This window comes from Phoxinus phoxinus (assembly GCF_949152265.1).
Source record: "Phoxinus phoxinus genome assembly, chromosome: 8".
NCBI lineage: Eukaryota > Metazoa > Chordata > Actinopteri > Cypriniformes > Leuciscidae > Phoxinus > Phoxinus phoxinus.
This window is the reverse complement of record NC_136883.1, coordinates 5,624,766-5,636,733: the sequence shown is the minus strand read 5'-3', so window position 1 is coordinate 5,636,733 and position 11,968 is coordinate 5,624,766. Positions and strand designations below refer to the sequence as shown.

Here is an 11,968-nt window from a genome sequence, read left to right as displayed (position 1 = left end):
GCTGCTCCGTCTGTCGAAAAACAGCAGAGCGGGACACATAAGCTCTCAATGCCCTGACCGGGCAAAGGGAGCTATTTCCGTCCTCCGAGGCCGGCAGGGCCGACAGGGAGATGACCTGAGCCCTGAACGGTGTGTTGAGGGACTTAGGTACGTACCCATGCTTCGGTTTCAACACGACTACAGAGTCGTTTGGCCCGAACTCCATACAAGAAGCTCTAACTGAGAGCGCTTGCAAATCCCCCACACGCTTCACTGAAGCGAGAGCCAGAAGAAACACGGTCTTGAAAGACAGGTGTTTCATGTCAACTGAGTGAATAGGCTCGAAAGGGGCCCCTTTCATAGCGTTCAACACTGTAGAAAGGTCCCAAACGGGGACTGAAGGAGGCCTTGGAGGGTTTAACCTCCTGGCTCCTCTAAGGAAACGGACCACCAGGTCGTTTCTGCCCAGTGAATGGCCAAGCGTTGGATTAACGAACGCTGATATGGCTGCCACATAGACTTTGAGCGTGGATGGGGTTCTTCCCTTATCCAACAGTTCTTGGAGGAAGGAGAGAATCTCCGTTTCCCCGCACTGAAACGGTGACAGACCTTGGTCTGAACACCAGCCAGAGAACACCGACCATTTGGAAGCGTAGAGCCGTCTAGTAGACGGAGCCCTAGCCTGTTCGATCGTGTCTAACACTCCCTTTGGGAGGTTAGCGGGTACCCGTTTATGGCCCATACGTGTAGGGACCAGAGCTCCGGGCGAGGATGCAAAAACGAGCCCTTGGCCTGCGAGAGGAGGTCTCTCCTCACTGGAACCGGCCACGGGGCAGTACTCTTCAGTCGCATCAAAACTGGGAACCAGGGTTGATTCGTCCAGTATGGAGCGACTAGTAGCACCGAGCATCCGCTTTCCTTGATCCGCTCCAGCACTTGAGGCAGGAGTGAGACAGGAGGAAAAGCATAGAGCGGACGGCGGGGCCAGACACTGGCCAGCGCGTTCGTGCTCTTCGAAAAAAATTCTGGGCAGTGAGCGTTTCCTGGTTTGCAAACAGGTCTATTTCCGCTCTGCCGAACGTTTTCCACAGCAGACGCACTGTCTGTGTGTGTAGAGACCACTCTCCCGTCGGAACATTGTTCCGTGAGAGTCTGTCTGGGCCTACATTCAAGTGGCCTGGCACATGCATTGCTCTCAACGAGCGCAGGTTGTGCTGGGCCCATACCAGTATGCGTTCCGCTAACCTGAATAGGTTTCGGGATTTCACGCCCCCCTGGCGGTTTATGTAGGCTACTACCGACATGTTGTCCGAACGGACCAGGACGTGGTGCCCTTTTATCCGGGGACAAAAACGCCTCAGCGCAAAGTCCACCGCCATCATTTCCAGGCAGTTTATGTGCGGTAGTTTGGCTCGTTCTGGCCACTGGCCAAAGAACGGTCTGCCGTCGAGCAGTGCTCCCCAGCCTGAGGTGGACGCGTCCGTGGACACCACCTTCAGGCTCGAGGAAGTCCCCAGGCTTACACCTGACCGGTACCAGTCTGACGCTCTCCATGGTGTCAGGGCTGAAATGCATTCCTGATTGACCTTGATGCGATAACGACCGTGCAACCATGCTCGGCGCGGTACGCGCGCTTTCAACCAGAACTGCAGTGGGCGCATGCGCAGCAGGCCCAACTGCAGTACCGCTGAGGCTGAGGCCATGAGGCCTAGCATTTTCTGAAATCTCTTGAGCGGCACTAAATGGCCGCTGCAGAAGGATTTCGCCATTTGCAGGGTGTCCTGCCTGCGCTGTGATGACAGCTGTGCTGTCATAGACAGCGAGTTCAGATCCAGTCCTAAAAAGGAGACCCTTTGACTGGGAAACAGTGAACTTTTCTCCCAATTGACTCTCAGACCTAAGCACTCGAGGTGATCGAGTATTAGTGTCTTGTGGTGAGCGAGTTCTGAAGGCGATTGAGCCAGAATCAGCCAATCGTCCAAATAGTTCAGAATTCGAATGCCTCGGAGTCTCAGGGGTGCCAGCGCCGCGTCCATGCACACTGTAAATGTACGAGGTGCTAGGGATAGGCCGAATGGCAGGACTGTGTACTGATATGCCCGGCCCTCGAAGGCGAATCTCAAAAATCGCCTGTGACGTGACGCAATTTGTATGTGAAAATACGCGTCTTTCAGATCTATCGCCATAAACCAGTCTCCTCGGCGAATCTGCGCGAGGATTTTTCTGGTCGTGAGCATTCTGAACTTTCGCCATGCTAGCGCTTTGTTCAGACGTCTTAGATCCAAAATGGGTCTGAGACCCCCGTCTTTCTTGGGTACCAGGAAATATCTGCTGTACCAACCCCCTTCGCTTTGAGCTTGAGATAAAGGCTCTATGGCCCCTTTGCTCAATAGCTTCGCTATTTCGGCTCGAAGTAGGTGTGCTACTTCTGTTTTTACCGTGGTTTCGACTTTCTCCGTGAAACGGGGAGGGCGTCGATGAAACTGTAGCGAATAGCCTCTTTTTATAGTCTCTAGCACCCATTCTGAGACCCCGGGAAGTCTTTCCCATGCATCTGCACGTGTGACTAGGGGTTGAATGTAATCTGGGCCCTGGTCGCGAAATGGCGGCGACACGAGAGCAACCGTGTGCTGTAACATGGACGCCGTGGCGTGTGAGGCGGGGGGCATGTTTAACACAGTATGCATCCCGCGCGCGCTCGGCTCTCTGAGTTGAGAGAGAGCGCGCGGGGCGAGCCCCGTCGGGCTCGTTATATTTGTGAATAAACGTGGGCGCTTGGTGGCGGGCACATTTATAACACCGGGGACACTGTGTTTGTGTACTGACTGACCGTTCGTTAGTTTCGTTTTTACAGAAAACGCGGAACGTGCAGTGTGTAGTGGTTGTGGGCACTGGACAGTGGGCACGCTCACTACATGTAAAGCACAATCGGCATGAGTCGATTTTATGTGTGCAGACCCTGTGTTGTACGGGGCTGTGCTTGCACGGGTTGAAAAACCGGGCTCTGGTCGCGAAATGGCGGCGACACGAGAGCAGTCGTGTGCTGTAACATGGGCGCCATTGCAGCGTATGATGCGGGGGGCGCGCTTAATCGAGCGGGCAGCCCGCGCGCGCTCAGCTCTCTCAGCTGAGAGAGAGAGCGCGCGGTGCGAGCCCCGTACGGCTCGGCATGTTTGAGAATAAATGTGGGTGCGTGAACGCGGGTACATTTATAGCACTGGGGAGTACTGTCTATTAGAACTGACTGACCGTGCATCGGTTTCGTTTCATAGAAAACGTGTGACATGTAGCTTGTAGTGATTGTGGGCACTTGAAAGCGGGCACGCTCACTACATATGATGCACAATCGAAAGAGTCGATTTTATGTGTGCAAGCCCTGTATTGTGTGTACGAATGGGCACTGGTCGTGGGCATACAGTTACACACATTACATCATCGGCTGTGGCCGGGACACCGTGTAGCACAGAGAGTACTGTCTATCAGAACCGACTGACCGTGCATTCGTTTCGTTTTTACAGAAACCACGGGACATACAGTGTGTAGTGATTGTGGGCACTGAAAAGCGGGCACGTTCACTAACTTACATGTGACGCACAATCGACAGAGTCGATTTTATGTGTGCAAGCCCTGTTGTGTAGGGCTGTGCTTGTGTGTACGAATGGGCACTGAGTCGTGGGCATTACGGATACACACATTACACCATCGGCCGTGGCCGGGACACCAGAAAATACATTTTCAGATTTACCTGGGGCGTCGTGAAAACGGCATTTGTGTGCAGGCAAACGGGCCATGATGCCGATTTGGTGACTGCAAAATACACTGGCACGGTCGCGTATGTTGGGACTGTGCGAGCGAGACATTTTAGCGAAATCCGGCCGCGGCGGGATTTTAACACTGTAACGTTAGCTTTCCTCGAAGCAGAAATGCGCATCCTGGCTGAAGACGGGGCTTTCCGGGACTCCGCGATTTCTTCGTGAATTCAGGAAGAAAAAGGCGCGGGTCTTGAGGACGGTAACGTACGTTCCTCTGCAGAAAAGCAGCCATCCAGCCGGTAAGCGCATCGATGCTGGTCTTTCTCCGTCGACGCTCACGAGCGGCGGGGGAGGGGAGATCCTCGGAGCTCGCCCATCCCTTGCTACCCGAAGCGAGGAGAGAATAGCAGTCTTCCTCCACAGACGCGGTTTCACCTTCCTCGTCCATGACGGACGCGGCGGCACACAGCGGCCCTTGTCCGTCGGTCAGAGAGTCCAGCGAAGCGGGCGGAGAAGCTGGCGGCAGCAGCGGCGAGCACCTCGTGGTGGAGATAGGTTCCGGGCTCCGCTGAGCACAGCGCTTTTCACGGCGCGGCACTGCAGCGGGCGGAAAGATGCAGCTTCAGTAATGAACCCCAGCTGAGTCCGCAGATTCACCGTAGGCATCCAATCACAGTGATGGCAGCCGCCATCGACGAGAGCTGAAGCTGCGTGATCCTTACAGGCAGGAAACACAAGCACGTGGTCCCCGTCGCTGAGCGGGGCTCTACACGAGCCACAGGAGGTGCGAGGCATCTTGAAAAAGACGCTCGGCTCTTTTAGTGGTGGAAAAAACTGTGTGTCGCGACGGCGAACACACACACAAAACGCACACATAATGTAAAGGATATTCCACGCCGGAGAAGCGCAGCAGGGAACGGCGGCTGAAGGCGGCGAAGGCGGCGGCTTCAGAGAAAAGGCTCGTCCTGCTGAGGTGCTTGTTTCAGACGGCTGTGGCGGCTCGAATCCAATCCAACGATGCGTGCAGCTTCGTGAATTAAGAAAAATCGGTGTGTTAGACAGCTATGCTCGTATTTATAGACCTAGGCCACGCCTGTTTCGGTGGGAGATGACGCAGAATGGGCGCGAAGCGCCCTCATTGGTCAGCGTCTCTGGCCTCGCATAGGCTGTGCTTTTCTGGCGGAGCAGCCAATGGGTGAGCGATATTGCTCCGCCTAGGGTTGTATGCTACAGAAAAGCGTTTTACATGTTTACAAAATTAAGGATTAATTTTTAGGCTTCAATCTCGACAAAGAAATACTTTCCCGTAGCGTTCTTTCGACGCAGTACGAGAGAACTCTACGTAAGAGAACCTATGAGTGAAACTGGATCGTCAAGCCATTCAACGGTAACATTAGTTGATACGCACGTGTCCATGGAATTTGTACTATTTGTATGTTAATGTTATAATGTATACTGGCCTGGGAAGCGTCTTCCAATGACTATTCTTTACTTTTTTATTCAACATCAGTTTTCTGTCTGTTTCAGAACAGGAAAAAAAAGTTTAAATGATTTACAGATTGACTTTATAAGTGAATAAGTCAAATTCAGAATTATGAGTGATCGTGGTTGTGATCAATCGGTTATTATGTTGCTATTAGTAAAATATAGAAATGGTTGCTTTTTAGACATACAGTTTTTGTTTTGTTTATTTAAAACAGTCGTTGAATTTGTGAACTTATTGACACATTTCTACTCTTCAGATTGCTTTATGTTTGTGTGATGTGGTTTTACACCACATGGTGGCAGCATGTGGTCAATGTAGCAAAAGTAATTTGTCAAAATTCAAATTGGTAGTAATTCAAAAAAATTACTTTTCTGTTACAAAACTATTAAACCTTGGACTCTCATGGCCTTGGATAATAATATGTAGGCTTATATTTAGTCTTCCACCACAACAGCAGACTATATGTATGTATACATAATGGAAAATGCTATGATTTAAATATATTTGATTCTCAATTTGAGGTTAGCAATAATAATACAGATGAGGAAACCCATAAGGATGAGATATTGGGTTTTGTTAGGGGAAAGGAAGATCTGGTCATTACTGAATGTGAAATGTATGCAAGAAAGGAGCTTTATAAAGTTACATCAGGAAAGCATGTGGACCAGACAATATCCATGGATGCGTATTAAAAGTCTGTGCTAATCAATTAGCACCAGTTTTTACAACTATTTTTAATCTTTCTCTTAATCAGGGGGTTGTTCCCACAATATTTAAGTCTTCAATTATCATCCCGTTCCCTGAAACCCCTTTTCCTGCCTCTCTGAACGATTATCGTCCTGTGGCTCTCACTTCTATAGTGATGAAGTGCTTTTGAAAAATTGGTCGGAGCTTATATTTGTTCCTCTCCCGAGTGATCTGGACCCTTTACAGTTTGCAGATAGGCCTAATAATAGGTCTACAGATGACGCTATTATTAACTACATATTACACTCTGCTCTTTCACATCTGGATCAGAGGAAAGGGAACTATGTGCGGATGCTTTTGTGGATTAGCTCTGCTTTTAACAGTGTCCCCTTACACCTCTGCAAAAAGCTTTCAATTCTAGGGCTAAATTCCTCTATTTGTCACTGGATCTTAGATTTTTTTTTTTTTTATCATCCTGGACACAGCTTATTGTCATTGCTCCCATCAAGCGTTACTGGACCCTGAGAAGCAATATAGAGAGACTGGCAATCTGAGGACAGGAGTCTGTACCAGCTATGTATAAAAACACATACATTACATACAGACATGGACATTATCATATACTGATTTTATTTTATATTCATCTTTGTAATATATATATATATATAAATGAATAGTTTATTTGTTTTTAACTTATTGTTGTTGGTATTGTTGCATTGTAGGCGATTACCTAGAGGGGAAGCATTTTACTATATTGCAACATGTGACAAATAATGTGACATTGAACCTTTGAACCCGGCTCATCGAAACAAAGCTGGCATTGTTCTCTTTGTATCAGTGTATTCTGGACATTGCTTCATTGATTTCCCTTTGCTCCAGCTGGTACAGCGACCACAGCTTTGATTACTGCTCCTCTCCGAACAGCCAGTGCAATTGCGTTGTATGATTTTGTTTTTTATTTGTTAAAGGTAAGACTCCTAGTTTGGCTAATATGTAAGTTGTACATATGTCTTGTTATCTGTAGTGTGTGTTATTTAATTAAAGGCTCATTGCTCAGTGTTCTTCTAATAACATTACAAACCCTTGTTAAGCAAACATTTTAAAAGAGTACTTATTAGAGAAATAATATGCTTTAAAATTATATGAATTAAATGCAATGTTTTCAGACACTTAATTGCATGTTATTTACAATTAAGTCAAAAAATGTATTGTTGAAATTTATATTAAATCCAATCAGTACATATTTATATGTAATTTAAGTGTCAGTGTTAAACTGTGCCGAATGTACTGACAAATATTAATGGTAAACTAAAATATACTTTATACATTTAAAAACATAAATTTCTATTGAAACTTGTTTTGTCATGTATTGAAATATATTTTTGTAATTACACTTTTGAATTGATGAAATGCCAGTTTTGACAATTAAGCACACTTAAAGGGACTACTACTACTACTACTTATAACTCTTATTGAACAGGGAGGCCAAACTTTACAGCAACAAACAGGGAGAATGTGCTTTTAAGAAAAGAGACAACATTGCTGTTTACAAAAGAATTTGATATTAGGGAAACTACAAAGGCAAAATGCAGGAACTGCACCAAAATGTTGTTGTTGTTGTTGTTGTTTTCATATCCAGTGTAAGCATAGGTACTGTATTTTATATCAAATATTCTGTAATTTAAAAAAAATCTTGTTCTTTTTTAGAGAATGTCAGAAAGAGAGGGACTCAGGGCAGACTCGACCCACTTCACTTTAGGGGGAGCACCATTTCTGATCCTGGGAGGCTCCATTCATTACTTCCGGGTCCACAGGGCACACTGGAGAGACCGGCTGCTGAAACTGAAGGCCTGTGGTCTCAATACTCTCACTACGTAAGGCCATGACAGGGGTTCAAGGACAGTTTCTTTTTCCTCTCACAATCATCTTGAAGAGTCTTATTCGTTCTGTCTGTCAGGTATGTGCCATGGAACCTGCATGAACCAGAAAGAGGAGTTTATCAGTTTCAGGAGCAGCTGGATATGGAGTGAGTGATGTTTCTTTTTCTTTTCTTTTTTTGGGTTGGTGTTCCTACTTTGTGTTCCTACTTTATATAAAGTGTCTTTAACTAATTTGAAGCTACATTTAGTTTCATAATTTGCTACAATGCACTTATTGTGCATAATATTTTTTACATTGTACTTATATTTAATACCTGCATGTAGTTACAGCTGTAATTAATAATCTATAATTACACTGTTGATCCTTCCCTTACATCTTAACCCACCCTTAAACCTAACCATACCACCAAACCTGTACCTGTCCCGAATCCAACCTCACTACCAGACTTTTTCTTTGGTTTTGTACCTAAGAATTTTTGTTTTGATGTAAGTACATTTTAAAGACACCAAGTGTATTATATTAATATTATCGTATAAGAACTTTAAGAATAATAAGAAAATATTAGTGACAAAATTTGGCTTAGAGGTGCTAGGGTTGCCTGAGAGTTGCCTGGTTACTGTTATCAGATATCTGATATTTGGATCTTCATACATGGATTGGAAATGTAATCCCGCATTCAATATAATTTTTTTTCCCGGGGTTTGAAAACTCTCACAGCCATGTATGAGCCACAGTGATGCTTGCCTCAGCAATATACATTTAATGTTCTGTTCTCACCAGTGTACTCATCAGTTGATCAAACTCTTTTGCTTGTTTAAAGGGAGTACATTCGTCTCGCAGGGGAATTAGGCCTCTGGGTCATTCTGCGTCCGGGGCCATATATATGTGCTGAGTGGGATTTGGGCGGTTTACCAAGGTTAGTGCATCACCTGTGTTATGGAAATAGTGTGTGTGTGTGTGTGTGTGTGTGTGTGTGTGTGTGTGTGTGTGTGTGTGTGTGTGTTTTTGTGTGTGTGTGTCTTTTCTGGTTTGTGTGTGTGTGTGTGTGTGTGTGTGTGTGTGTGTGTGTGTGTGTGTGTCTTTTCTGGTTTGTGTGTGTGTGTGTGTGTGCGCGTCTTTTCTGGTTTGCGTGTGTGTGTGTTCATATTTTCTGGTTTGCGTGTGTGTGTGTGTGTTCATCTTTTCTGGTTTGCTTTAGTCTTTTGTATTGGTCTCATGCTTGTCAAAAATGACCGAATATTTTATTTCAATGAAATGATTGTACTATATGTTTAGATCGGTAATGTTTGTATTTTAAGGGGACTTTATGGTATAAATTATATTTATGCAGTAGTAATTTATGCAGTAATCCATTTATTCTCTTTTTGAGCATGGACCTGAACATTTTCAACTAAACAACAGTCATACATCTTTAATGTTATGAAGCACAGACTTAAGTTTGGGCTCTTTTTTAAAAAGAAGACTCTTGGCAGATTATTGCTGAAGTGAAAAAAAGTACAAAAAAATGACCTTGAAAATTTTTTAAATATGAAATATTTTATGTAATTAACCTGTATATGTAATATATTTGTCAAACAGACTTTACTCTAAAACTGTGAGAAAATCGAAGCCATAAATCTAAACAAGTTGTGTTCCAAATTTGAGGTTGATATCTGTTTTTGCGCAGTACCAAATGTTTAACAATACAAATGTGACTATTTTTTCAGGTCCATTTAACCTTTTTGTGAATTCTTGTAGATGATTTTTGTGTGTGCACACAGTAAGTGCCAAAAGCTTTACCAAGTACCATTCCGATGAAGTAAAGAAATACCAAAAAAAAACTGAACGAAAAATTTTGAAAAACAATAAAAAAAGAGCAGCACCAGAGGTTTAATATCACAGGATTGTGTTAGTAATACTTTTTTCTCTCTCCTTGTTTTAATTAGCTGGCTTCTGCAAGATAAGAAAATGAAACTAAGAACGACCTACTCTGGTTTCACAAGTGCTGTGAACTCGTACTTTAATAATCTGATTCCGAGAATCACACCCTTCCAGGTGCGCCCCCCCCTTCTTTTATTTGTTGAAAATTATTAAATAAATGTTATTGTTAATTATTGTATTGAAACTGCCTCCATTGCTCTCCATGCAGTTTAAGAATGGAGGCCCTGTTATTGCGGTTCAAGTAGAGAATGAATATGGTTCATATGCGAAGGATGAGCAATACTTATCGTTCATCAAAGAGGTTTGGAATGAAATTAAATCATTATATTTTACTCTGCAATATGGTCATTTATTTATTTTATACATACAGTTTGTTCTGTAAATCAACAGGCGTTACTGTCCCGGGGAATTTCGGAGTTGCTTATGACATCAGATAACCATGAAGGGTTAAAATGTGGAAGGGTGGATGGAGGTAACGCTTATATATCCATTAATTTATTTAGTGTTCTCACTGCTTTTTAATAATGTGATATTCATAATCATTTCATTTTGTTTGTTTACATACTGTTCATTAGTTTGGGGTCGGAGAGATTTTCAATGTTCTTGACGGAAGTCTCTTATGCTCACCAAGGCTGCATTTATTTGAGCAAAAATATTATCAAATAAAATGTTTTCTATTGTAATATATTTTAAAATGTAATTTAATCCTGTGATGCAAAGCTGCATTTTCAGCATCATTACTCCAGTCTTCAGTGTCACATGATCCTTCAGAAATGTAATTTGGTGCTCAAGAAACATTTCTAATTACTATTAATGTTGGAAACAGTTGTGCTGCCTATTATTTCTGTGGAAACCCATATTATATATATTTTTTTTTCAGTATATTTGATGAGTATAAAGTTTAAAAGTTTACTTGAAATTGATTTTTGTAACAATGTAGAAGTTTAATGCATCCTTGCTGATAAATGTATTTAAATAAATACAAATCTTCCTGACCCTAAACGTTCAAAAGTGGTGTAGTATAAGTAAAGTTCCTCTTCCACAGATGAAATGTAATTGTTCTCACTTCTTCTAAAAGTCTTGCAGACAGTGAACCTGCAGAGATTGTTGTCTGGTGACGTACAGCATTTAGCAGAATTGCAGGTCAGAATTTTAGAATGTTTTCACATTTTTAATTGTATTCATCAATTTACTTTGTTAAAATGGCCGTATCTGCATTTACATAAATCTGCTATAATTCTTACAGCCGAAGTAAAACCTCCTATACTTTATGAAGATGATATATGATAAAGAAACAATGAAATACCTACAATTAGTACATGATTATATAAAATACTAAATAACCTACAACACACAGTATAGGCAGCACACAAGAGATCTGAACATGTCTGAGAGCGTTTTCTGTGCCGCAGCCGAAGAAGCCGCTGATGGTGATGGAGTATTGGTCCGGGTGGTTTGATGTGTGGGGAGAACCTCATCATGTTTTCACTGCGCAAGGTATAAGATCTGCCTCATCAAAGTGGGCATGTAGACATGGACACAGACGGTCTACCAAAACAAACCACCTAGAATAAGCACTGCCCTACTGTGAACTTACTTTTTGCTTGAGACAATGCATGTAGAAATGTATGAAAACTGTGTGATAAATTCTCTCTGCTTTGACACAGAAATGATCTCTATAGTGCGAGAGCTTCTGGATCGTGGCATCTCCATCAATTTTTACATGTTTCATGGAGGAACCAACTTTGGATTCATGAACGGCGCAGTTGACCTGGGCAGCTACAAACCACAGACGAGCAGCTACGGTTCTGTACTTTTAATATTCATGACCACTGGGACAATTATAATGTACATATTAAAGGGATAGTTCACCCAAAAAATGAAAATTATGTCATAATTTACTCATCCTCAAGTTGTTCCAAACTTGCGTAGTAGTGTTTTTTCTCTCTCCATACTTTGGAAGTCAATCTGGCCCATCAACTGTTCGGTTACTGACATTCTTCAAAAAATCTTCTTTTGTGTTTGGCAGAAAAAAGAAATTCATACAGGTTTGGAAGAACTTGAGGATAAGTAAATTAGGACTGTATATATATATATTGCATATATAAATGCATGTATATATTTAAGAAATATCTGCATGTGTATACTGTATATATAATATATAATTTATATTTTATATAAATAACACTTTTTTTCTTAAATATATATATGGATGTGTGTGTATTTATATATACAAAATAATTATACGCAGTCTACACACATA

General features: G+C 43.0%; 1 protein-coding gene across 2 annotated transcripts; it reads left to right on the top strand.

The window, feature by feature from the left end:
* Window positions 1-5,096: 5,096 nt before the first annotated feature.
* Window positions 5,097-11,962, top strand: LOC307002611 (beta-galactosidase-1-like protein 2). 2 transcript variants are annotated; one of them, XM_079620400.1, is made up of 10 exons: window positions 5,097-5,118; window positions 7,612-7,778; window positions 7,862-7,930; window positions 8,606-8,701; window positions 9,711-9,819; window positions 9,914-10,006; window positions 10,096-10,177; window positions 10,784-10,848; window positions 11,118-11,202; window positions 11,373-11,962. In XM_079620400.1, the coding sequence occupies exons 2-10, from the start codon at window positions 7,615-7,617 to the stop codon at window positions 11,570-11,572; spliced, it is 963 nt and encodes a 320-aa protein (XP_079476526.1). In that variant the 5' UTR covers window positions 5,097-5,118; window positions 7,612-7,614; the 3' UTR covers window positions 11,573-11,962. The 2 variants fall into 2 exon arrangements, with proteins under 2 accessions (XP_079476526.1, XP_079476525.1); XM_079620399.1 differs by lacking the exon at window positions 5,097-5,118 and adding an exon at window positions 6,725-6,872.
* Window positions 11,963-11,968: the final 6 nt, after the last annotated feature.